At 45.9% G+C, this 27,315-nt stretch overlaps 1 protein-coding gene across 4 annotated transcripts in view; it reads right to left on the reverse strand.

The window, feature by feature from the left end:
- SYT17 (synaptotagmin 17) overlaps positions 1-27,315 on the reverse strand; it is a 37,612-nt gene that overhangs the window by 7,228 nt on the left and 3,069 nt on the right. For 2 of the 4 annotated variants that reach the window (XM_087878685.1, XM_087878684.1), the window contains 5 exons: positions 15,101-15,118; positions 10,759-10,907; positions 7,406-7,554; positions 3,365-3,984; positions 2,573-2,693 (listed from right to left, as the gene is read on the reverse strand). In XM_087878685.1, coding sequence (XP_087734811.1) covers positions 2,573-2,693; positions 3,365-3,984; positions 7,406-7,554; positions 10,759-10,907; positions 15,101-15,118 — 1,057 coding nt within the window. Of the gene's footprint in view, positions 1-2,572; positions 2,694-3,364; positions 3,985-7,405; positions 7,555-10,758; positions 10,908-15,100; positions 15,119-23,967; positions 24,270-27,315 lie in introns of those variants that run through there. The other 2 variants (XM_087878686.1, XM_087878687.1) reach the window with 2 other exon arrangements.

The raw sequence follows: 27,315 nt of genomic DNA on the forward strand, positions 1-27,315 counted from the left end.
AAAATGGTGGAAAATCTGCAGGGGTGGGGGCTCCTTTTTCTGAAGGAAGGGGGGCAGTGGTGAAATCAAAAATTTTTTACTACCAGTTCTGTAAGCGTGGCTTGGTGGGCATGGCAAGGGAAGGATACTGAAAAATCTCCATTCCCACCCCACTCCTGGGGGAAGGATACTGCAAAATCTCCATTCCCTCCCCACTCCTGGGGGAAGGATACTGCAAAATCTCCATTCCCTCCCCACTCCAGAAGGATACTGCAAAATCCCCATTCCCTCCCCACTCCTGGGGGAAGGATATTGCAAAATCTCCATTCCCTCCCCACTCCTGGGGGAAGGATATTGCAAAATCCCCATTCCCTCCCCACTCCTGGGGGTAGGATACTGCAAAATCCCCATTCCCTCCCCACTCCTGGGGGAAAGATATTGCAAAATCTCCATTCCCTCCCCACTCCTGGGGATAGGATACTGCAAAATCCCCATTCCCACCCCACTCCTGGGGGAAGGATATTGCAAAATCTCCATTCCCACCCCATTCTGGGGCCAGCCAGAGGTGGTATTTGCCGGTTCTCCGAACTACTCAAAATTTCCGCTACCGGTTCTGCAGAACCTGTCAGAACCTGTTGGATTTCACCCTCGAAAGGAGTGGGGTGGGGAGAAACAGCCTAGACCTGTTCTCAGAAAGAGAAGCAATTTCTGAGAAATGTGTACCGGGTAGGAGGCCTGCTATTTCAATTTTTCTAATGACAAAAGGAGAGGCAGCTATTGTTGAGCAACAGAGGTCAAAATGTGCTCTTTGCTTTCAATCAGACCTTGGGAAGAGAGAGAAAAAAACAATTCTCTTACTCTCCTTGAGGGAAAACAAGCGCGCAGGAAATAAGATTGGGGCTGAAGGCTGAAGTCAAGGAGGGCTCTCAGAGATCCAGTGGTACCACCTCCGCCCTGAGAACGAGGCACCAGGACAGCACTGGGGGACATTATCGAAGGCCTGGAAGGGGGCAGAAGGTTCTGTGCCCAACGGTAGCCCTTCTGGGTGAAGTCCTGGAGAATCGAGAGAACCGAGAAGGATCAACGACTAAGACTTTTTGTTCTCCATCTCTCAATCCAGTTTGCAAGATGTTGTTAAGGTAGGTGGGCAGGTAGGTAGATGATAGGCAGATTAGATAGACAGACAGAGAGACAGACATAGATGGCAGGTAAGTAGGTAGGTGGGTAGATGATAGATTAGATAGACAGGATAGACAGACAGGATAGACAGATAGAGAGATAGATAGAGAGAGAGAGAGAGAGAGAGAGAGAGAGAGAGAGAGAGACATAGATGGTAGGTAAGTAGGTAGGTAGGTAGGTAAGTAGATGATAGAATAGACAGGATAGATAGACAGGATAGACAGACAGGATAGATAGATAGATAAACAGAGAGAGACAGACAGACATAGATGGTAGGTAAGTAGGTAGATGATAGATTAGATAGATAGATAGACAGACAGACAGAGAGAGACAGACATAGATGGTAGGTAAGTAGGTAGGTAGATGATAAACAGATTAGATAGATATTAGATAGACAGATTAGATAGACATTAGACAGATTACATAGAGCGAGACAGAGAGAGAGAGACAAAGATGGTAGGTAGGTAGGTAGGTAGGTAGATTAGATAGATAGATAGATAGATAGATAGATAGATAGATAGATAGATAGATAGATAGATAGATAGGATAGACACAGAGAGAGAGAGACAGACAGACAGACATAGATGGTAGGTAGGTAGATGATAGACAGATTAGATCAATCGATCGATAGATAGATAAATGGATGGATGATAGGCAGAGAGAGACAGACAGACATAGATGGTAAGTAAGTAGTTAGGTAAGTAGACAGAGAAAGACAGATGATAGATGGTAGCTAGGTAGGTAGATAGACAGACAGACAGAGGGACAGCACAGGGAAAGGGACAGATAAGATGAATTGATTATAGATAGATCAAAGAACTGATAAATAATAGATAGATAGATAGATAGATAGATAGATAGATAGATAGATAGATAGATAGATAGATAGATAGATAGATAGATACTGTGTTTCCCCAAAAATAAGAACCTGTCTTATATTTTTTTGAACCCCAAAATAAGCACTTGGCCTTATTTTTAGGGAGGTCTTATTATTTTGGGGCATGTGGATAATAATAATAATAATAATAATAAAAATAAGACTATAGCCAGTGTTATATAAATCCATTGGGGAAAATACTTCCATGTTGACCTACATCAGAGGGTTTCAGCAGGTTCTGACCAGTTCTGGAGAACCGGTAGCGGAAATTTTGAGTAGTTCGGAGAACTGGTAAATACCACCTCTGGCTGACCCCGCCCCCATCTATTCTCTGCCTCCCGAGTCCCAGCTGATCGGGAGGAAATGGGGATTTTGCAGTAACCTTCCCCTGCCATGCCCACAAAGCCACACCCACCATGCCATGCCACGCCCACCAAGCCACACCCACAGAACCAGTAGTAAAAAAATTGAATCCCACCACTGACCTACATGCTCCGATAACAAAATGCACCCATGCATACATAACACAGCCCCTACCTGAACCTTGGCTCATGTCAGTCTGCAGTAACTGCTTTGCTCTAATTATGTCCACATTGAGTCTCCCCGCGCTGGGAAGGTAATTTAATGAGAGCAAAAGTTCTCCCAGCTCAACTTCGTTCTGCAACAGAAAAGGGCAAGCGGAATCAAACACGGCAAAGAGGATTCTTGATGTGTCTTTTTTTTTTTTTTAATGCAATGCATCGCAAACTAAATTCAGTTTTGAAATTGTGAAGGAAGGGGAGGGGAGGGGGAAGAGGGGAGGGGAGGGAAAGGGGGAAGAGGGAAGGGAAGGAGGAAGAGGGAAGGGAAGGGAAAGGAGGAAGAGGGAAGAGAAGGAAAGGGAAAGGGGGAAGAGGGAAGGGAAGGGAAAGGGGAAAGAGGGGGAGGGAAGGGAAAGGGGAAGGAGGGAAGGAAGATAATGGAAGGGGGAAGAGAAGAGGGAAGGGAAGGGTGAAGAGGGAAGGGGAAGGGGAAAGGAAAGGAAAGGAAAGGAAAGGAAAGGAAAGGAAAGGAAAGGAAAGGAAAGGAAAGGAAAGGAAAGGAAAGGAAAGGAAAGAATGGGGGAAGGGAAGGGGAAAGGGAGGGAAAAGGGAAGGGAAGGGAAGGGAAGGGGAAGGGATAACAAAAGGAAGAGGAAAGGCCACTATAGTCAGGAGGAGAAACTATAAGCTAAAATGATCCAAGAAACATCATTGCAACTGAGACCTTAAAACCAAACACAGCAAATTTAAAGAACAATTTAAAAAAAAAATTGCAATTGCACTCCTTGAATGGGAACCCACAAATTACCTGAGCACTTGGGACCAAAGCTTTCCACCAATGGCCGCCCTTCACGAGGTCCACCTCGCTCAACGGCATGGACACCTTCCCAATGACACAATGGCGTGAGAATTTGTCAAAATCCACCACCGTCAAGAGCAGAGTCCTTCTCTGGGCTTCCAAAAACGGGATGTCAAACATGTACCTCTCCTCGAAGATGGGGTTCTGGGTTTTGCGTTTGACCCCCGTCTGCTTGGAGTTCTTCTGGTCGGGAAGGAGGCAGATCTTCACGTAGGGGTTGGAGTGGGCCATGTCCTGCCTGGCGCCATCGTAAGAGATGGGGAGAGGCAAGTCCTTGGCTTCGATGACCCGAACGATCAGGTAGTTGTGCAAGAGGTCGTATTGAGTGCTAAAATGTAGCATCCCCAGCTGGTACTTGGCTACGATCTCCTCGTCGGTCAAAGAATCCACATCGTCGCTATTTGAATCGAGGGAATAGAGTCTTGGCTCAAATTTCCTAAAATAGTCGTCTGGAGTGTAGGTTTTCTTCAGGATGCCCGGCTGGACAATCTCCTTTTTGGAGCCTAGAAACCCAAACTCGATGGGCTTAAGATCAACGAGAGGAGAACTTGGTCTCCTCAGTTCTAAACCTGAGAGGGAGAGGGAGGAAGAAAAACAGGATTTTAAAAATGGCGGAAATTCGCAGTGAGCAGTTGTCAAAAGGGAAAAATGGCTTTGGGTTAAGTTGAATTGCTGGTGAATGGCCTGGACATATCTGTGCAGTTCTTGTGGCCTGATAAAAGAAAGGGAAGAATTTGGTTTTCTTCCAGAATATATATATATGTTTTCTCCTCCTGGAAGCACGAAGCCGAGAACACCAGCCTGAAGATGACGAATGAGACTTCGTCGAAACGTCGCCAAGACACTTCCAATTTTACGTGGGAGAAGACATATATATATATATATATATATATATATATATATATATATATATATATATATATGTATATGTATATGTATATGTATATGTATATGTATATGTATATGTATATGTATATGTATATGTATATGTATATGTATATATATATTCCGCCTTTCAGCCCCAATCCAGGAGCCCTCAGGCAGTCGCTTTCACGACAAACTATTTTATATCAAATTTATATTTACTGATAAAGAAATAAAGGGAGACTAGATTGGGGCTGAAAGGCAAAAGGAAGCAGGATGCTCTTTCCCATATTTGGGTAGATCAGGTTGCTTCGATAGAAAACCCGTTTAAACTCCCCTGATACAAGTTGACAAAGCAAGGAGAACCTGTGGCGTAGAGGATAATACATCTGCCTAATATGCAAGCAAGCCCAGTTTCGAATCCGAGTAAGGGTATGGCTAGCTGATGAGAACTAAATAGCTTGAAATAGATCTGTACTAGTCTCCCTTTATTTCTTTGTCAGTAAATATAAATTTAATGTATGTACAGTATGTACGTTGAAGACGTACACTGGTGGCGCAGTGGTTACACTGCAGTATTGCAGGCTAATTCTGCCGGCTGCCGGCAGTTCAAATCTCACCAGGGTCAAGGTTGACTCAGCCTTCCGAGGTGGGTAAAATGTGGACCCAGATTATTGGGGGCAAGAGGCTGACTCTGTAAACCGCTTAGAGGGGGGCGTAAAGCACTGTGAAGCAGTATATAAATCTAAGTGCTATTGCTGTTGCTCCTTCCTTCCTTCCTTCCTTCCTTCCTTCCTTCCTTCCTTCCTTCCTTCCTTCCTTCCTTCCTTCCTTCCTTCCTTCCTTCCTTCCTTCCTTTCCTTCCTCCCTCCCTCCCTTGGTGCACAGTAGTCAGAATGTAGTATTGCAGGCTAATTCTGCTGACTGCCAGCAGTTCGATCCTGACCGGCTCAAGGCTGACTCAGCCTTCCATCCTTCCGAGGTGGGTAAAACGAGGACCCAGATTGTTGGGGGAAAATAGGCTGACACTGTAAACTGCTTAGAGAGGGCTGTAAAAGCACTGTAAAGTGGTATATAAGTTTAAGTGCTAGTTCTAATGCTATGTTGTGTGTGTGTGTACACACACATACATACATAAATACAGGTAGTCCTCGACTTACAACAATTCAGCCCCAAATGTCCATTGCTAAGCGAGGCAGTAAATGGAGTTTGGCCTTATTTTAACGACTTTTCTTGCCACAGTTGCTAAGTGTATCGCTGCAGTTGTTCAGTTAGTCACACGGTTGTTAAGTGAAACTGGCTTCCCCATGGACTTGGCTTGTCGGAGGTTCGCAAAAAGTTATCACAGTGACACCGCAACGGTCATAAATATGAGGCATATGCCCAAATTTTGATCACGTGACTATGGGGAGGCTGCAACAGTTGCATGAAAAACACCTATAAATCACTTTTTTTTTCCCCAGGGCCATTGTAACTTTGAACGGGCCCTAAACGAATGGTTGTTAAGTCGAGGACTCCACAAACACACACACACACACGGGAGAAAGTGAGAAAGCAAATGGAGATTGCAGAAAACATTCATTTTTTCCCCAGATCTTGGGTTCACACAACATATTTCATCTGTTTCCTGAATTTTCTGCATTTGCATGATTCATCGAATGATAAATTGGCTGAATTCCTAGAATCCAAGGCCGTGGAAATCCAGATTTGCTCGAGTCAAACTGCGCTAGCTGTGGCACTCCCTATCACTTGGGTTTTCTCTTGTCCTGGTCAAATGTGTTCTGTAAAGGTACTTGAACAGACCTACCGTATTTTTCGGAGTATAAAACACACCTTTTTCCCCCGTAAAAGAGGGTGAAAATTTAGGTGCGTCTTATACACCGAATGTAGCCCCGCCCACCCACTGGCCCCACCCTTTGGCCCCTGCCTTGCAGCAGTTGCCTCTTTGCAAGCAAGCAGCAAGAAAAAAGAGCTCCTTTCAGCTTCAGCACAGGCTAATTAGCACAAGTTGCTTGGATGGCCTCCCGACTCTCAGCTGATTTGCCCTCAGCTGTTTTGCACAGGGCTCTGCTGCTTGCTGCAAAGAGGTAAATCGCTGCAACAGATTTTTTTTTTCCTTGTGCTAATCAAGCTATGCTGAAAACAAAAATGAAAGTAAAGCAGACTGTTTGCTGTAACGAGGTAAAATTAGGCAGAGGGAGATTTCTTTTTCTTCTTTTCCTCATCAAAAAAGGTAGGTGCGTCTTATACTCTGGTGCATCTTATACTCCAAAAAAGTATACACGGTATGTATTATCAGGATAACTAAGCACCTTCTTTCTCCTCCTTCCATCAAGCTCCACCCATCCTCTCTGCCAAGATGGCAGAAAGTGAAGAGGAGCTAAAGAGCCTCTTGATGCGGGTGAAGGAGGAGAGTGCAGAAGTTGGCTTGAAACTCAACATTAAGAAAACTAAGGTCATGGCATCCATCTCTCTCAATTCCTGGGAAATAGATGGGGAAGAAATGGAGGTAGTGACAGATTTTATCTTCCTGGGCTCCAAGATCACCGCAGATGGGGACTGCAGCCAAGAAATTAAAAGACGCTTGCTCCTGGGGAGGAAAGCTATGACAAATCTAGACAGCATACTACAAAGCAGAGACATCACACTGCCAACAAAACTGCGTCTAGTCAAGGCGATGGTTTTCCCAGTTGCAATGGATGGCTGTGAAAGTTGGACCATAAGGAAGGCTGAGCGCCAAAGAATGGAGGCCTTTGAGCTCTGGTGCTGGAGAAGACTTCTGCGAGTCTCTTGGACTGCAAGGCGATCCAACCGGTCGGTCCTAGAGGAGATCAACCCTGATTGCTCTTTAGAAGGGCAGATCCTGAAGAGGAAACTCAAATGCTTTGGCCACCTAATGAGAAGGAAGGACTCACTGGAGAAGAGCCTAATGCTGGGAACGATTGAGGGCAAAAGAAGAAGGGGACGGCAGAGAACGAGGTGGCTGGATGGAGTCACTGAAGCAGTCGGCATGAGCTTCAATAGACTCCAGAAGACGGTAGAGGACAGGAAGGTCTGGAGGAATGTTGTCCATGGGGTCGCGATGGGTTGGACACGACTTCACAACTAAAAACAACAACAACTTACTAGAAATTCGTCTCGTAAGGCTGTAAGCGGAATGGGAGGTATCAGTAGACGACCGTCGTCTGTCCAGTGAAACATTCTGAGGGATTGGTGATGGTTCACTCGTTGGGTTATCCGAGTTGCCATTTTTGTCTTCACTTCGATTGCTCAGCCTGTGGGAAAGATCAAATCTTTGGAATCATCCAGGCAACACTTTCAACGTCTCATTTTCTTCACCAGTACTGTTGAGCATCCAAGACTTTTGAGGAAAAGATTTGACTTCATGAGTGCCTTGATGATAGATCGTAGATGGAGAGTCAAAAAAATACATGAGAGACACTAGATGACGGGACAGTAGGCCCTAGGTCACTGTGTCTCAACCATGACAACTTTTAAGAAACATGGACTTCAACTCCCAGAATTCTCCAACCAGCCATGCCGAGGAGCTTTAAGCTGTGAATTGAAGTCCACACACCTGAAAGTTCCTCAGGATGCTGGCTAGGGAATTCTGGGAGTTGAAGTCCACAGGTCTTACAGTTGCCGAGATTGAGGAAGACTAGAAACCAAAAATTATTCATTTATTATTTATTTATTTTGTCGCATTTCTATGCCACCCAACTCCCAAGGGACTCTGGGCGGCTTACAACAGAGAATAAAACAACGCAACGATATCCCATACAAAAGTTAAAAGAAGACATTAAAACATTAAAACGTTAAAACACATACACTCCAATTTGTGGCCGGGTCTCTTAAGATCACTATAACGAGATCGACGGCCTCAAAAGTTAGTGAGTTCTAGTCAAACTTTAGGCATGAAAGCTGGCTTGGTGCCTTGGGTCCAATCACCAGGCGACAGTGAGTTCTAGTCCCACCTTAGGCATGAAGGCCAACTTGAGTGACTTTGGGCCAGTCTCTTTCTCTCTCGGCCCAACCCACCTCACAGGGGGTTGTTACCAGAGGTGGGCTTCAAAAATTTTAGCAAGAGGTTCTCTGTCCTGTTGCTGGGTAAGCATGGCCATAGTGGGCGTGGCCTAGTTGGCCACTGCACCACAGTGTGGGAGGGGCATTCTCACCCCCCAAGCTCCGGAGGGTTTCCTCGAGCCTCCGGGAGGGTGAAAACGGCCTCCCCAGGCTCCGGAGGCCCTCTGGAGGCCGGAAACAGGCCTGTTTCCGACCTTCCAAAACTTCCAGTAGGCCCATTTTTCGCCCTTCCTGAGCCTCCATGCACACCCTGCATTTACCTGCATCCAAAACGGGCCACGTGGGGACTCCTGGGAGGGGCGGGGCAGGGTGGGGTTGGCCAGCCAGGAGTGGGATTTGGGGGTTCTCCGAACCGCACAGAATCTTAGCTAGAGGTTCTCCCGAACCTCTACGAATCCCCAGCAGCCCCACCCCTGGTTGTTACTGTGAGGAAAATAGAAGGAGGAAGGCGTACTTAAAACGTACGTCACCTTGACTTTAAAAAAAAAAAAATATCAAAATAAATAAATTCAATTTTTTAAAAAAACCAAAAACTAATGCAAACAGAAAGCGAGCCAAACGGCAAATATTCCCCTCTCCTCATCCAGGAAGCAACCGCTGCTGCTAATCTACAATTCTTTTTCAATCTCTTTGCTTCCTTTTGAAAAGCTGCTGGTTTTGCTTAACAAGGGAGCCCGCGGAGAGAAGAAGAATGGAGCTACGCTTCCAATTTCATTTCACAGAATGCAAGGCATTTCTTTAAAAAAAAAAAAAAACCACACATATAAAATGAAACAGGCATGTCGTTTATCTTATGATCTACCCCAACTCAGAGCCCTCCATTTCTCCCCCCCCCCTTGCAGTTCTCGCCTCAAAGAAAGAAAAGAAAAGAAAGTGATAAGAAAGCACATTGTTAGAGAGGGGATAATGGAAGGGGTCCCCCACTATTCTTGTTAAATCAGTGTAATTAGGTTGGCTACCATGAGATAGACAAGTTGGTCAGACCTTCAGAAGGTAACAATAATTTATAAAGCACAAACGCTTTTCTTCTTCGACATGAAATTATGCTTAGCATCTCTTATCTGACTCTGGCTCCAAATATATGTTTATAAAGGAAGGTTACCCTGCTTGTAGTTGGCACAAATACTATATATTTACAAAGGAAGGATACCCAGCTTGTAGTTGGCACATACACACACACACGTACATATGTACGTATGCATATCTATATGTATATGTATAGGGATGCGGTGGCTCAGGGGCTAAGATGCTGAACTTGTTGAACTAAAGGTTGGCAGTTCAGCGGTTCGAATCCCTAGTGCCGCGTAACGGGGTAAGCTCCTGTGACTTGTCCCAGCTTCTGCCAACGTAGCAGTTTGAAACCACGTAAAAAATGCAAGTAGAAAAATAGGGACCACCTTTGGTGGGAAGGGAACAGCGTTCCGTGCGCCTTTGGCATTGAGTCATGCCGGCCACAGGACCACGGAGACGTCTTTGGACAGCGCTGGCTCTTCGGCTTTGAAACGGAGATGAGCACCGCCCCCTGGAGTCGGGAACGACTAGCACGTATATGCGAGAGAAACCTTTACCTTTATGCATGTATAAAGAAAGGATGCTCTGCTTGTAGTTGGCACAAATATATATTTAAAAGAGGTTACCTTGTTTGTAAATGGCACAAATATATATATTTATAAAGGACGAATACTCTGCTCATAGACGGGACAAATATATATTTATAAAGAAAGGATACCCTGCTTATGATCAGGGGCGGGATTCAAAAACTTTAGCAACCGGTTCTCTGCCCAGTTGCTGGGTGGGTGTGGCCATGGTGGGCGTGGCCTACTCAGCCTCCTGCACCACAGTGGGGGGGGAGCGTTTTCACCCTCCCCAAGCTCTGGAGGCTTTCCTTGAGCCTCCAGGAGGTCGAAAACAGCCTCCTCCGGGCTCTGGAGGCCCTCCAGAGGCAGAAACAGGCCCATTTCCGGACTTCCAGACAGCCCATTTTTCGCCCTCCCAGCGCCTCCGTGCGGGCACTGCACTTACCTGGCATCTAAAACGGGCTGCGTGGAGACTCCTGGGAGGGGAGGGGCAGGGTGAGGAGGACCAGCTAGTTCTTGCAACTACCGGTTTGGCGAACCAGATGTAAAATTAGCATCCGGTTCGCCTGAACTGGTCTGAACCGACGGAATCCTATCCCTGCTTATGATGGAACAAATATACTGTATATATTTATAAAGAAAGGATAACCTGCTTGTAGAGGATACAAATATATATTTAAGGAAGAGGGGGAGGAGGATTGAGGGGTCCTTGGTGTTGAGTTTGATGGTTTCCTTGCAGATTTCATTACCAAACTAAGTATCATCATCACAACCACCCTTCAAATCAATGGTGCCTTCAGAACACTTCCAAAAACTTACAACCAGGGAGGGGTTTGGGCTGGAAAAGGCCCCAGGATTTCCACTTCGTCTTCGTTGGACTGGCAACAGCTGCACTCGTAGCACTTCTGACAACAATTGCGACAGGTCCATCGGCACAGCAAGAGATCCGAGATTCTAGACAACAGGCCCTGAGGCCGTTGGAAACCAGAAAGCAAAATTACAACCAGCTGATGACGAGCAAAGATAAACAATGGTAATTGAACAAGGCAGATCCCAGGAGGATTCAGCTCTGTGGGTTGTTGTTTTGTTTTTTTTTAACATCTGTGCAATCACAGATCTACATTTGCGCTTATTCTGCTTTGGTCAACTTGGACCTTTCTGGGTATTGATGGATGATGGGCTCTCAAGTCTTTTTTGACACCTCGTGACCACAGAGATAGATTTTCCTCCGCAACTTCTGGATTACTGGACATCAAACCCATCACCCATGAAAACTGAGAATTATGTGAGCCGGTGTCCAAAATTTCCAGCAAGAACCAAGGAGAGTGAAATGGGTAGGAAAACCACAATAGGATTCTTTTTTTTATTTTTTTTCTGGTTCCTAATCCATGGCTTAGGGCCGTGATGGCGAATCTATGACACGCATGCCAGAGGTGGCACATAGAGCCCTCTCTGTGGGCACGCGTGCCGTCGCCCCAGCTGAGAGCCCTTGTTGTGGTCCGCCAGCAGCCTGCAGAGCTAGCAGTGGAGTCAGACAGTGAGGAGGCTGGGGAGGACTATGGACCAGTCCTGGAGCCTGGGGAAGGCCCGGATGAGGGCTCTGCGTCAGAGGCAGAGAGGGGGCCACCCTGGAAATAGCGAAGGACCGCCCCATTGTGCCTCTGCCAGCAAAAACAGAGCTTAGGGAGGCCACGCAAGCTCCATTTTCACTGGCAGAGAGTTGCAGGAAGCTGTCGTGGCTGAAAACTGAGCCTCGATGTGTGATGCCGAGCTGGCCATGCCCCCTCCTGGCCATGCCCTCCCCGGTCGCCCGAGGTCAAAGACAACCCTGATGCAGCCCTCAATGAAATACAGTTTGACCAGTGGTGAAATCCAATTTTTTTTTACTACCGGTTCTGTGGGCATGGCTTGGTGGGCATGGTGTGGCTTAGTCGGCGTATCAGGGGAAGGATGCTGCAAAATCCCCATTCCTCCCCACTCTGGGGCCAGCCAGAGGTGGTATTTGCCGGTTCTCCGAACTACTCAAAATTTCCGCTACCAGTTCTCTGAACTACTCAAAATTTCCGCTACCAGTTCTCTGAACTGCTCAAAATTTCCGCTACCAGTTCGCCAGAACCTGTCAGAACTTGCTGGATTTCACCCCTGAGTTTGACACCCCTGATTTAGCATAATGTTTGTTCAAACTGTAGACCAAGTTCAAACAACATGCTAAGCTAGGGATGTCCAACCTTCAACAAATTTGAAGACCTGTGCACTTCAACTCCCAGAATTCCCCAGCCAGCTAGGCTGGACCTCGAGTTTTTCTTGCAAACGTACACTCTTGTAAAACTGTAAAGAATGCACAAGTCAACATGTTTTGCAAACCCTCTGCTCGGAATGGAAGATGCGGAAGAGGAATAAAGGTAGATAAATAAATAAAAATCCTAATTCAATGAGAAGATTCCAAAGTTTGCTCACAAAGAAAAGCCCGTTGTTTCCACTTCACTAAGCAAGCCAATAAAATATATGCCAAGCTGGAAGAATCTCGGCCCTTTACCGTGAGCGGAATTGAGGGGAATTTAAACCTTGCTGTACATTTTTATAATCCGTGTAGTCTTCGGGGATCGGAGCAAGCGTTTAAAAAAAGAGAGGGTAGCTTTCATGCTTTGAAAGCCGTGCGAGTGGATCTAATCACGAAGAAAAGGTCAGCCGCTTCTGAACTTTTCAAAGCAAAGACCACATCGGAGGGAAAGTAGGGTGTTGAGCATCATGTGTCAAGGGAAGGGTAAAGCAAAAATAAACTCCAGGTTTTAGAGAAGCAAATCACAATTGGCCAAACCGGTGGGGGTGGGTGGGTGTTTTTCCCCTCAATTTTTTTGTTTAGTTTTTGTCTCTGTTCAATTTTGCATTTTGGATTTTAATCTTTTCCATAAAATAAAAAAAGAAATCGAATGAGAACAATTGGCCAAACACTAAAGCTATGAAAGCAGTTGATAATGAATCAGGACCCTGGACAGCTCTGGAAAGATCCACAATGGGACCCCAACCACTGAAATGTTGCCTCGGCCACAAATTTAAGATTTTAAATCTAGTTGCATTAGAGGTCCAATAAGTGTTTCCAAAAGAAATCTCATCAATTAAAAGGATGTTACTCATTCCAAAATCTTTGGCATCCACAAGACCAAAAACATCATGGGTTCCGATGGATGCCCTAATTAAATCATGAATCTCGAGCCAAGCTTCAAAAGAAATCCAGTTATTAGGAGCTTCATGTCTCCACGTTCCCAAGTGAAACCAGCTCTGACCCTACATAATTTACACTCCAATTATGACCCTGTTTCCCCCCCCCTCCCCCAGGGTGTGTCATCAATCACATTTGCCAACAGAGCAATTTTGCGGGTTGTAGAGGTCACTCCCCTGGGCGGCTGTAGGTAACCCTGGGATACAGCCTTGAGAGAGATAAGCGTGGAATGTGCATGTGTCTTTGGCTGCTGTGCCATTTTGCCTGTTTCCCATCCGCCCTGGCCTATGGCAACTTGAGAGCAGGCCAGGAATGCTTTGTGAGTTGACACATCACATCTCTCTAGGACTTCTCAAGTTTGAAGTCAGAGAAGAGCAATAGAGCAGAGACGTAAATATGTATACCGGGAGTGAGCATGTCAGCATTCCAGAAAACCCCAACTCCAATCAAAAACTCCGAGGCTATGTCAACTTCAATTCCCAGAATTCCTGAGCCAGCCATGCTAAGGAATTCTGGGTCTGGACCATGCTGGCTCAGGAATTCTGGGAGTTGAAGTCCACAGGCTGTAAAATTGACATAGATGCCTACTCCGATGTATATATAGTGGTGAAGGAGGAAAGCAGGTTGACTCAGCCTTCCATCCTTTCTAAGGTAGGTAAATTGAGGACCCAGTTTGTGGGGGCAATAAGTTGACTTTGCATAAATATACAAAAGGATGAAGGCTATTGCTTAACGCATTGTAAGCCGCCCTGAGTCTCTGGAGAAGGGCGGCATATAAATCAAATTTAAAAAAAAAAAAAAAGCAGCTGGACCAGGTGTTAATTCCCTACTGTAGCAGGGAATAACCTGCAAATATAAACATGAACCTTTGTATACAGAATAATTCCCATCTTATATCTTACATCTTCCGCTGGCCAGCTGTAATTGTAGAGGTAGCCCTTGACTTATGACAATACAGCCCAGAATTTCCATTGCTAAGCAAGGCAGTTAAGTGAGTCACGTCCTGTTTAGTGACCTGTTTTCCCACGGTTGTTCAACAAAACACTGTATTTGAGTGAATCATGTAGTCACTAAGGGAATCTGGCTTTGCCTGTCGGAAGCCAAGTTGGGAAGATTTCAGACGGCGATCACGTAACTCTGGAACATGGCAAACATTTTAAATACATGATGATTGCCCAACGACCCCATTTTAATTTTTTTTTTTTTTTAATTTGATTTATATGCCGCCCTTCTCCGGAGACTCAGGGCATCTTACAATGCGTTAAGCAATAGCCTTCATACTTTTGTATATTTATACAAAGTCAGCTTATTGCCCCCACAAATTGGGTCCTCAATTTACCTACCTTAGAAAGGATGGAAGGCTGAGTCAACCTTGAGCCTGGGGAGATTCGAACTTGCAATAATTGCAGGCAGCTGAATGTTAATAACAGGCTATTAGTCTGCTGCGCCACCAGGCTCTTTTTGATCATGTGACTGTGGGGAAATGCTATGACGGTTGTAAGTGCGAGGACTGATGCTTTTTCCGGTACTGTTATAAGTTCGAATGCTCAGTACAGGAATGGTTCTAAGTCAAGGACTACCTGTCCCTCAAAAGAGATCATCTGAGCCAAGCAACAAGGGATTCCCAATTCTCTCCCATAACATGAGGACTAGAAATTTTGTTCGACGGCGGACAGGCAGCAGATGGAATGATCTGCAGCCAAACCAATCAAAACCAACCAGCCAGAGTTTTCCTCGAGGTGTAAGAAAAACAAACAAACAAACCTCGCTGTTTAGTCACAAGAAACCAAGGTGTGTTTTTAACCCACACAATTTTACACCAGAAAGCGTAGAGAGCCAGACAGGAAAAAAAAACAAACGACGACAACAACACACAACTCCACACGACGGGTCTCGTTCTCTGAGTGTCAGGAGAAAGGATGACTCATCAGATTAACTCACCTCATTTATCGGTTCCAACTGTCCTTTTCGATATCCAGGATGAAGCAAAGGGAGAGAAAATGAAAAAAAAAAAGACGAGACCGCTTTAGTAAAAATTTAATGATTTCTTTCCCTCCCCGCCCTCACATCTGTGAGACAAAATACACAACTGTGGACCTTCGCTTTCCTTTCTAGCAGAGGGCGGAAAATTTTGAGATCTCTCTAATTTTAGGGCAGGTTAAAAAACAAGGGATCTCCAAGAAGGGATACTCAATTGCTAATATAAATTTTCCTCAATGGGCTTACTATTTTGGTCCCTTTGCAAAAAAACAAAAAAAGAGCTCTTTATAAATCTCTCTGTAATTCAGGCTATTATACAAGTAGTGCTTGATTTACGCCCATAAAGGTAAAAGTTCCCCTCGCACATATGTGCTAGTCGTTCTTGACTCTAGGGGGTGGTGCTCATCTCCGTTTCAAAGCCAAAGAGCCAGCGCTGTCCGAAGACGTCTCCGTGGTCATGTGGCTGACACGACTCAACGCCAAAGGCACACGGAACGCTGTTACCTTCCCACCAAAGGTGGTCCCTATTTTGCTACTTGCATTTTTTATGTGCTTTCGAACTGCTACATTGGCAGAAGCTGGGACAAGTCACGGGAGCTCACCCCGTTACGCGGCGCTAGGGATTCGAACCGCTGAACTGCCGGCCTTTCGATCGACAAGCTCAGCGTCTTTGCCACTGAGCCACCGCGTCCCTTTTCTTACGACCAGAAGTGAGCCCCAAATTTATGTTGCGAAATGAGAGACAGTTGTGTTAAGTGAGTTTCGCCGCCATTTTGCACACTTCCTTGCCGCCGTGGTTAAGTCCAGGGAATCACTGCCGTTGTGAAGTTAGCAATATGGTTGTTAAGCGAATCTGGCTTTCCCATGGACTTCGCTTGTCGGAAGGTCGCGGAAAGGGGATCACGTGATCCCAGGGACACTACAACCGTCACAAATACGGGTTAGTTGTCGAGCATCTGAATTTTGATCGCGGGACCATAGGGATGCTGCAATGGCCATATGTGTTCTGCCCCAGCTACGGACCCCAAAGAACGCAGCACACACAATTTAATTTAGTTTACTAAATTAAATCAGTCTTTTCCAAACAAAGGCTGTTAATTAACTTTCTTTACAGTCTACAAGAATCCAAAGAATAAGTAATCGTAATCTTACTATGGTTGGCAGAAAGACCAGAAGCAATTTGCAGAGAAACCAGACCCGAAGAAGAGTGAACTAAAGTTGTTCCCTGCAAATTGCTTCAGTTGGCATTCCTCCTTAAATAGGCTAAGGGAGTGGCCAATTAGCCCCAAGCCTTACTCTCAAGGAGACCTCCTCCTGAGGAGCCACTCCTGCCTTTTGGCAGCTCTGCGCGCCCATGAATCGAGAAGAGGCTCCTCCTCGTCTTCCTCTTCACTCATGGAAGCTTCTGGAGGTTCTGAAGGCCTTGGCTGAATCCCTGCCTCTGGCACATCATTTTCTCCAGCCTCCTCACTGTCCGACTCGAGTGCCAGCTGCACAGGCTGCTGGCTCAGCATCACACCAGCCTCCTTGCTGTTGGAATCAGCTACTAGCTGCACAGGCCGCTGACAGGCCACAACAATAAGTGTGAAAACTCATAAGTCATTGTTTTAGTGCCGCTGTCAGTTCCAAATAGTCACTAAATGAATGATTGTAAATCAAGGATTATTTTTACGCTATAATTCTGACATGATAGATGATCAGTTATTTTTTTTTACATGACTAAACCCAACATTTTCTAGGAATGGCTGGAAATTCCGTCCTGAAATCCTGGCATGAAATCAATCCAAGGAATATTAGATTAAATGACTCATTTAAAAAACATCCATCCAGTTGGTTAGAATAGGCACTGATGGTGAACCTTTTCGGCACTGGGTGCCCAAATTGGAATGTGCGTGCATGCTGTTTTTTTAGCCAGTTTCAGGCTGTTTTTTGGGCTGTTTTCAGGCCATTTTTGGCATGAAAAACAGCCCCCAAACCACCTGAAAATAGCCCAAAAAACGACCTAAAAACAGCCAGGAAAATGGCCTTTTTTGGCCATTTTTATGGCCGTTTTCTGGTGCTGCGGTGCCCGTGAAGACCAGCTGTCCACCACGCATGTGAGTGCCAGAAATTAGAAGAGCAGCTGGTGATGGCACATGTGCCCACAGAGAGGACTCTGTGTGCCACCTCTGCCATGCATGCCATAGATTTGCCATCACGGGAATAGGGGATTAAAGCCAGTAGGATTGGCATGGATAGACTTATTTGGTGGTCTAGTCTTAGAAATAGGTAATTCAAATTAAGAGATCTGGTTCAGTGTATTTCTGATCCTAAAGATTTCTGGTTGCAGTGGGATCCAAGGGACATCTTCCAAAAGACTTGTTTTGTGAAATAATTCGGAGTTTTCTGGGCATCGAACAGCTGTTCAGGGGCCAAACAGGGCTCCTCCTCTCCTGCAACAGACCGTGTCTAAACACTGATACTTCTGCTCAGAGTTGCCCAAGGCACGTAGCCAAAATGTGGGCCTGTACAGAGATTCTCAAACTTTGCAATAGACGTACCCTAAAATTAAAGGGAACACCGTATGCAGAATTCATCTTCTTTTGATGCTCTCTGGGTGGTTTTCTTGCAGGTGTTTCATTCATGATGTTACCTAGTTTGGGTAATGAAACTTCTGCAAGCTCAGAGAACAGCAAGAACCCCACAATCCTTCCCTTTTCCCCCCTCTTCCCTTCTAGCCCTGATGATGTTACCTAGTTGGGTCATAAAACGTCTGCGAGAAAACCACCAAGCTCAGAGAACACCAAGGACCCCATAGTCCTCTTCCTCCGGTCCTCTTCCTCCCCTTCTCTTCCTCTCCTTTTCCTCTCCTCTCCTCCTTTTCCTCCTCTTCCTTCTCTTCCTCCTCCTCCTCCTCTTCTCTTCCTCTTCTCCTTCTCCATCCACAAAACCCACTCCCTTCTAGCCCTGATGATGTTATCTAGTTGGGTCATGAAATGTCTGCAAGAAAACCACCAAGCTCAGAGAGCATCAAGGACACCAAAATCCTCCTCCTCCTCCAACCCGCCTTCTAGCCCTGATGATGTTACCTAGTTGGGTCATAAAACGTCTGCAAGAAAACCACCAAGCTCAGAGAGCACCAAGGGCCCCTCATTTCAACCCCGAGCTACAAATATTCTGCTTTGTGGAGAACACACCTTCCTCTTCTTACTTACTTTCACTTTTTTACTTTTACTTTTATTTGATTTATATACCGCCCTACTCCCGAAGGACTCAGGGCGGTGAACAGCCAACAATAAAATACATACATACAAAATTTAAAAAGCAGAAATAAAATCGAATTAAATAGTTTGGCCCAGACAAATTAAAACCCCAATCAATTTAAAACAAATTTAAACTTTTGAGTATTAAAAATATTAAAATTATTAAAATTGTTTAAAAAGAGGGAGAAAGTTAGGCCAGGCCCGCCTGGTGGAATAAAAAGGTCTTTAGAGCGCGGCGGAAGGTGCACAGATCCAGGATCCTCCGTATCTTCAATAATTTAATTTAATTTAATTAATTAAATTTATATGCCGCCCCTCTCCGAAGACTCAGGGCGGCTCACAATACGTCAACGATAAATAAACAAAGTCAACGATTCCGTCGAGGTTAAGACGGGGCAAAGCATAACGACATCGTTTCTTTGTAATCATGACATTTTCTGAAAAACATCGCAGCTAATTCTCCAACTTTGTGGCATCATAAAGGTCCCTGCAGGCCAACAGCTGAGCTGTTCAAGCTTGCACAAACAGAAGACCAAAAGGCCTGGCGTGTGTTTTGATTGCACTCTTGTTGTGCAGTTGTAGCACGTATTCACCTAGCCACTGACATTTGCAAACAGTGGGTGACAAGCCACTGCAGTCAATTCTCCAGGACTGAATAAACCAGGGGTGAAATGCTCCAGGTTCAGACCGGATCACCCGATCCGGTAACGAGGGCAGTGGGTAGTTCGGAGAACCGGTAGCAAAAATCCCTGCCTCTCCCTCCCCTATGCCCAGCTGAGCTGCGTGATCATCGGAGGCTCTTTGTTTTACTTTTAAAAGCATTTTTCCTACAACCTCTTCAGCCGAAAAAATGCTTTTAAAAGTAAAAAAAAAAAAAAGCCTCTGACGATCACGCGACTCAGCTGGGATCGTCAGAGGCTTTTAAAAGCATTTTTTCTACAACCTCTTCAGCCGAAAAAATGCTTTTAAAAGTAAAAAAAAAAAAAAGTCTCTGACGATTGTGCGGCTCAGCTGGGATCATCAGAGGCTTTTAAAAGCATTTTTTCTACAGAATGCGGCCGCGTGGGTTGTTACAGGAGCTTCCCGTTACTCCCGTGTAACACCTCTCCTGCACGAGCTGCCGGTAGCCTTCGGATCCGCTTCAAGGTGCTGGTACTTACCTATAAAGCCCTTCATGGCATGGGCCCGGAATACTTGCAAGACCACCTCCTACTGGCCTCCCACCACCCACTGCGCTCACATAGGACTGCCCTCCTCCGGGTGCCGTCGGCCAGACAATGTCAGCTGGCGGCCCCCAGGATGAGGGTGTTCTCTGTGGTTGCACCGACCTTCCGGAATGGGTTACCCACCGGGCTCTGGACGGCCCCCGACCTCCGCACTTTCCCCGCCGACCTGAAAACATGGCTTTTTCAGCAAATTCCCTGATCTGCCGCGAGGTTTTAATTGTCTGGAGATTTTAAATTGGCTTGTTTTAGCACTATTTTATTGTTATGTTGTTTCTATTCTGTGAGCCGCCCCGAGTCCTACGGGAGAAGGGCGGCATATAAATTTGATAAAATAAATAAATAAAATAAACCTCTTCGGCAGAAGAGGAGCCTTGGTAGTACAGTGGTTTAGTGCACCCTGTTATTAACACAGCTGCCTGCAATTACTGCAGGTTCGAATCTCCCCAGGCTCAAGGTTGACTCAGCCTTCCATCCTTGCTAAGGTAGGTAAATTGAGGACCCAGTTTGTGGGGGCAATAAGCTGACTTTGTATAAATATACAAAAGTATGAAGGCTATTGCTTCACGCATTGTAAGCCGCCCTGAGTCTCCGGAGAAGGGCAGCATATAAATCAAATAAATAAATAAATAAATAAGAGGTTGTAGAAAAAATGGTTTTAAAAGTTAAAAAAAAGTTGGCCACACCCTCTCAGTCACATTACACACACCGCAAGCCACGCCCACAGAACCGGTAGTAACAAATTTTACATTTCACCACTGTTATAAACCATGATTTCAACATATGAAATCCCAGCTATTTTGGGTTTTTTTGCCCACCGCATCGTATCTTGGTATTAATCCATTGTTACTTTTATCGCTTCCTCGGTCTTCAATTTAAGTTAGCAGTCTCCTTGGGGCAAAAAAATATTTTTTTTTCTTTTTCTTTTTTTGCTCTGAAAAATGCCATGAAATTCATTTTACTGTTCCAAGATCGCACAACATTTGAAACAAGACTCAAATGTCAGTCTAGATTTTCTTTGAAAGGTTTTGCATGAATCACTTGGAGGGTTTTCCGAGAACAAGCCTGTGAGAAGTTTGAGTAGAGGTAGTCCTCGATCTACGACCACAATTCAGCCCTAAATTTCTGTCGCTAAGCAAGAAGGTTGTTAAGTGATTTTTGCCCCCTTTTATGATCTTTTTTTTGCCACAGTTTGTTAAGTGAATCACTGCAGTTAAGCCAGCCCCACGGTTGTTAAGTGAATCTGGCCTCCCCATGGAATTTGCTTTGTCAGATCATCGCAAAAGGGGACCATGTGACTCTGGGACACTGCAACCGTCACAAGTACAAGTCAGTTGCCAAGTACCTGAATTTTGAATTTTGGTCAAGTGACCCATATGGGGATGTTTGCATCCGTCATAAATGTGAAAAATGGTCCTAAGTTACTTTTTGTAACTTAGGTCACTAAATGAATGGTTGTAAATTGGGGACTACCAAGCCCGGACTGTGAATAGTTTATAGTTCATGCGTTGTGCATCCAGAAAAGTGTGCAAATGCAATTATCTCTTCCCACTTATGGCTATATCCACGTTGCTTGTATCTTTACAACCTATATTGTTTTTATTGTTTCCTAGTATGATTTGATTGCTTATTAGAATCCTATGGCTATCACTAAGTGTTGTACCTTATGATTCTTGATGAATGTATCTTTTCTTTTATGTACACTGAGAGCGTATGCACCAAAGATAAATACCTTGTGTGTCCAATCACACTTGGCCAATAAAGAATATTATTCTATTCTATTCTATTCTATTCTATTCTATTCTATTCTATTCTATTCTATTCTATTCTATTCTATTCTATTCTATTCTATTCTATTCTATTCCCTTCCCTTCCATACCTTATGATTCTTGACTAATGTATCTTGTCTTTTTATGTACACTGAGAGCATATGCACCAAAGACAAATTCCTCGTATGTCCAATCACACTTGGGCAATAAAGAATTCTGTTCTGTTCTGTTCTATCCTATTCTATTCCCTTCCGTTCTTCTCTTCTCTTCTCTTCCCTTCCATACTTTATAATTCTTGACTAATGTATCTTGTCTTTTTATGTACACTGAGAGCATATGCACCAAAGACAATTTCCTTGTGTGTCCAATCACACTTGGCCAATCAAGAATTCTATTCTATTCTATTCTATTCTATTCTATTCTATTCTATTCTATTCTATTCTATTCTATTCTATTCTATTCTATTCTATTCTATTCTATTCTATTCTATTCCCTTCCATACCTTATGATTCTTGACTAATGTATCTTGTCTTTTTATGTACACTGAGAGCATATGCACCAAAGACAAATTCCTTGTGTGTCCAATCACACTTGGCCAATCAAGAATTCTATTCTATTCTATTCTATTCTATTCTATTCTATTCTATTCTATTCTATTCTATTCTATTCCATTCCATTCCATTCCATTCCATTCCATTCCATTCCATTCCATTCCAACTCTGGACCAATTAACTATCCACCATCCTACATCATACACCAGATCTCAGGAACCTTTCCCAAACCCTATGAAACCCCTAGAAATCGACCACCAACCCCATCATCTGTTTTTTGCACGGCCTCCGCATTTATCTACTTTCTCTTCTCTCAGCCCGGTCTACCTCACAGGACTGTTGTGAGGACAACTTTTTTAAAAAAAAAAACATGCTCACAAGTTTACGATGCAGGGGGGAAGTGTATTAACAGACAATGCCCTTAAGACACATGAAGCTGCTGAGGAAGCAAACTTGTAGCTCCCCCCTCCCCACTGCCTTAGATGGGGATGATGGGAACTGGAATCCAACACGCCTTAAAGTTTTCTCAAGAGCAGCAAGCATGTGGGGGGGGCATGAAGCAGGTTGGGCTTTTCTTTGCCCCTGCCCTCCTTTTCTTTTCCGGATTTGGAAGCCCCCTCCCCAAATTAACCTCTGGATTCTCTTTCTATAATTCCAGCTCCTTCAAGCTTTCAGAATGACACTGGGCCCCTTATATTCTTTAATACAATTTTAACCGACAACCTTCAGGGTCTTTTAAACTACATTTGAGCAGGCAGAGGAAACCGGAGGGGACCAAAATAAAACAAGATCGGGTCTACCCAGGGAGGGAGAATTTAAACAAAAAAAAAAAAAAGCAGTTTTAGAGAAAGAAAGGTATCAACCCAGCTAAGGCAAAATTCGCTATTTGCGTTTTTCATCCCTCCCTCTCTCTCTCTCTCTCTCTCTTCCTTCCTCTCCTCCCTCCATTTGCCGGCTTCACCCAACATCCGTGTGCCAACCTTCCCCACAATCACATCCGCAAGCCCACTCCCATCTGCCCAGGAAAGGTCAACAGCTACCGCCGGGCATTTTATACACGCATCTGCTCTGCCAGATGGGCGACCCTCCCCACTTTCCTTCCTTCCTTCCCGCCCGCTTTGGCAGCCTAATTTCAGGGCAAGCCCCTTCCCACACCATCCGCCCCGCCGCTCAAGAAGCGCCCGCTTTGCCCGCCGCGCTCCGGTGCTCCGAAACAGCGAAGGTCGTGGGAATCCTGATCAAAAAGACGCGAGAAGAAAGGGGAAAGCCAGCAGAAAAAAAGGAAGGAAGGAAAGAAGGAAGGAAAGAAGAGAATAGAAGGAAGGAAGGAAGGAAAGGAAGGGAAAGGAAGGAAGGAAGGGAAAGGAAAGGAAAGGAAGGAAGGAAGGGAAGGGAAGGGAAGGGAAGGGAAAAGACGGAAGGAAGGAAGGGAGGGAGGGAGGAAGGAAGGAAGGAAGGAAAGAAGGGAAGGGAAGAAGGGAGGAAGGAAGGGAAGAAGGGAAGAAGGAAAGGGAAGAAGGGAGGAAGGAAGGAAGGAAGGGGAAGGAAGGAAGGAAGGAAGGAAGGAAGGGGAAGGGAAGGGAAGGGAAAAACGGAGGGAGGAAGGGAAGGAGGGAAGGAAGGAAGGAGGGAAGGAAGGAGGGAAGGGAAGGGAAGGGAAGGGAAGGAAGACCCCCCCCCAGCTCCGAGAGAAGGGGCCAAGCCAAGTGGGGGGGGATTCCACCTATTCATGCTACAGGTTGCATTTTCCTCCTGGTCGGAGGAGAAACTCCGGAGCAGCTCCGAAACTCCAGCTTGCTCACTCAAGTTTCCTGCAGGAAAATTCTCGCTTTTTGCAAAGCCTGGGGGAGGAGAATGCTGGTATGGGGGACCCCAACGCGTCTGCCTTCACTACCCCCCCTTCTTTCTTCCCAGCAAAAGCAGCCCGGAGGGTGTAGGTCTCTAGCCCCCTCCCTCCTCCTCCTCCTCCTCTTCCTCTCCCTTCGCCTTTCCTTCCCAGCCCCCCCCCCACCCCCACCCCACCCCAGGCTGGTTCAGCCCTACCTGTGTATACGCCATCTTCCTCGGGCGCTCACTAGTTTAGCCCCCTTGGCAGGCTAAGCATGGCGTCTGCCCTCAACAATAGGACTCCGTCCCGACGTGCTTGGCTTGCTCAATGAGGACTGACGGAATGACCAGCCCGCTTGAACTCCCGCAGGCTTGAGCTGGTCAACAGGGAAAGGGAAGGGAAGCGCTGGCAGGTTGGGTTGGGTTGGGTTGGAAGGAAGAGAAGGAGCAGCCTTGTCCGGCTGGCTGGGACTCTCTTTGCATCGCAGCTGCCCCTCCCTCCGTCCCTTTGGTCATTCCCCCCCTCCCTTCCTCCCTCCCTCCCTCTTGACCAGCCAGGTGGGGGTGGGGAAATCACTGGTGGCCAAGAGGAAAGCCACCGGCCAGGCGAAAATGCCGCAGGCGCCGGGCGAGGGAGGGGGTCTTCTTCCCAGCCTCCAGCAGTTTTAAATCAGCTGCCATCGGGGAGGGGGAAAAAAAGGACCAGCCTAAAAAGCAAATCAGCTGTTTCAGCTTTTAGAAGGGGGTGTTGTTCCACCTTTGGCCTCCAGGGGCCGCTAAGGAGCCACCCGCAGGCGCAACTGGACTCCCCTGCCTGGGGACGGGCCTGCAGGGGGCGCTCGGATGAACCTTAGACTTCAAACTTGGCAGCTTGAAGACTTGGTCTTAAAGGGGTCTTCAAGCTTGGCTGCTTTAAGACTTGTGGACTTCAACTCCCAGAATTCTCCAGCCAGCTGGCTGGAGAATTCTGGGAGTTGAAGTCCACAAGTCTTAAAGCGGCCAAGTTTGGGGACCCCTTGGACTGAATTCTGGGAGTTGAAGTCCACAAGTCTTCAAGCGGCCAAGTTTGGGGACCCCTTGGACTAGAGCAAGGTTGTTGTTTTTTTTTCCAAACTTTGAAGTGGGTGGACTTCAACTCCCAGAATTCCCCAGGCAAAAGGCTTAAAGTTGCTGAGCTGGAGAAATGCTTTTTTGGGGAACCTATACACGTTCTCAAGTGACGTGTCGAAGGAAGGAGGCCTGGGCTGGGGAATTCTGGGAGTTGAAGTCCTCCCATCTTCCAGCTGCTCAGGTTGAGAAACACTAAAGTGTCAAAAGAAAGCTGGGAAGCCTCAGGTGAGGTTCCTTATCAGGAGTGGGCTTCAAAAATATTAGCAAGGGGTTCTCTGCCTGGTTGGTGGGTGGGCGTGGCCATGATGGGTGTGGCCTAGTTGGCCTCCTGCAATATGGTGGGAGGGGCATTTTTGCCCTCCCCAGGCTCCGGAGGCTTTCCTCGAGCCTCTGGGAAGGCGAAAATGGCCTCCCCAGGCTCCGGAGGCTGGAAATAGGCCCGTTTCCGGCCTTCCTGAACTTCCGGTAGGCCCGTTTTTCACCCTCCCCGAGCCTCCGTGCATGCCCTGAAATTACCTGCATCCAAAATGGGCCACGTGGGGACTCCTGGGAGGGGAGGGGCTGGGTGGGCGGGGCCAACCAGGAATGGGATTTGAGGGTTCTCCGAACTGCACGGAATCTTAGCTAGAGGTTCTCCCGAACCTCTACAAACCCCCAGTAGCCCATCCCTGTTCCTTATGCTGAAGACAAACTCAGAATTGTTAGACATTAGTGAGCTGGGCAGGAATAATCCAGATTTGGTTTATCGCTTGGAAGGATTCGAACGTGAGCCTCCCATATATCTTTCTCAGATTTTACACCAATCGAAATCTACACAATCTTGCACTAGCAGGATCCACCCAATTTCCTCCTGCCCCAATTTGGACCTTGAAGTGGCTCTCGCTTCAGCATAATGCAAGTAGTTCTCAATTTACAACCATTCCTTTTGTTCAAAGTTACAACAGTAACCCCCCCCAAAAAAGTGACTTACGCCCAGTTTTCACACTCGCAACCATCGCAGCATCTCCGTGATCAGGTGATCGAAATTTGGAAACTTGGCAACTTGTGTATTTATGTCGGTTGCAGCGTCCCCCCCCCCCAGGGTCATGGGTTCATTTAACAACTGCAATGATTGTGGCGAGAAAGGTCGTAAGATGAGGCAAAACTCACTTAAGAACGGTCTTGCTTAGCAACAGAAATGTGGGGCTCAATTATGGGCGTAAATCGTTGATTAAAAAATAATCACTTTTCCTGTTGCGCAACCAAGGGACCTGTCCAGGGTGCTGACGAGATTCTTCGAAAATCTATCGTAACACATTTTCCAAAAAGCACAGCAAGGGTGGTTTAATTATTAGCAAGACTTGGAGCTGGCATGGGTTTCCTTGATAAATTAAGAGCCACCTTCTCCAATCTGGTGCCTTTCAGATGGATTGGATTTGGTCTTTTCACCAGCTGGTTGGATCTGCTTGAGAAGACGGAATCCGAACGTTGTCAGTTGCTAACTGAGTTTGCACAGCTCCTAAACCAGGATTTTTGGTTTGGTGGCTTGTATAAACCTAGACATTCCCCCCCCCCCAAACCGTGGTTTATGCTTTAATGAAATGTTTCTCAATCTTGGCATCTTTAAGATTCAACGTGCTGGCTGGAGAATTCTGGGGGTTGAAGTCCCCAAATGCTGACTGGGGAATTCTGGGAGTTGAAGTCCCCAAATACTGACTGGGGAATTCTGGGAGTTGAAGTCCCCAAATACTGACTGGGGAATTCTGGGGGTTGAAGTCCCCAAATGCTGACTGGGGAATTCTGGGAGTTGAAGTCCCCAAATGCTGACTGGGGAATTCTGGGAGTTGAAGTCCAAAAATGCTGGTTGGGGAATTCTGGGAGTTGAAATCCATGCATCTTAAAGATACCAAGCTTAAGAAACTCTAGGGTGTTATGGTGGCTTGTTCAGTAAACCAGATAGAAGAAATTATGAGTGGGTATTTTTTTTTTAAGCTTGTGGTAGAAATTTAGTTGTTTTTCCCTCTGAGTGTTGTGGCACACACAGTGTTGTTTATTGTCAATCACAATTCTGCAATTTTGCATTGAGAGATGCGCCTTGCTCTCTCCCCCTTTACATAAAGGATCTTACGCTAAAAAGCAATAGGAATTGGTAAGGTGGGATATAAATTTAATAAGTAAAATAGAAACCTAGAGGTAGTCCTTGCCTTACAACAATTCATTTAACAACTGTTTGAAGTTACACCCGCCCTGAAACAAATCCTCACAGTTAAGACCGTCCAGGCATCCTCGCAGTCATATGATCAAAATTTGGGCACTTAGCAACTGGCATGTATTTATGATGGTTGCAGTATCCCTGGGCCGTGTGAGGTGATTCACAACTGGATTCTGACAAGCAAAGTCCATGGGGGAAGCCAGATTCGCTTAACGACCACATGTTTCACTTAACAACCGTGGCAAAAGGTCGTAAAATGGGAC

This window comes from Pantherophis guttatus, chromosome 14 (assembly GCF_059756535.1).
Source record: "Pantherophis guttatus breed Tessera chromosome 14, ASM5975653v1, whole genome shotgun sequence".
In the NCBI taxonomy this organism is placed as follows: Eukaryota; Metazoa; Chordata; class Lepidosauria; order Squamata; family Colubridae; genus Pantherophis; species Pantherophis guttatus.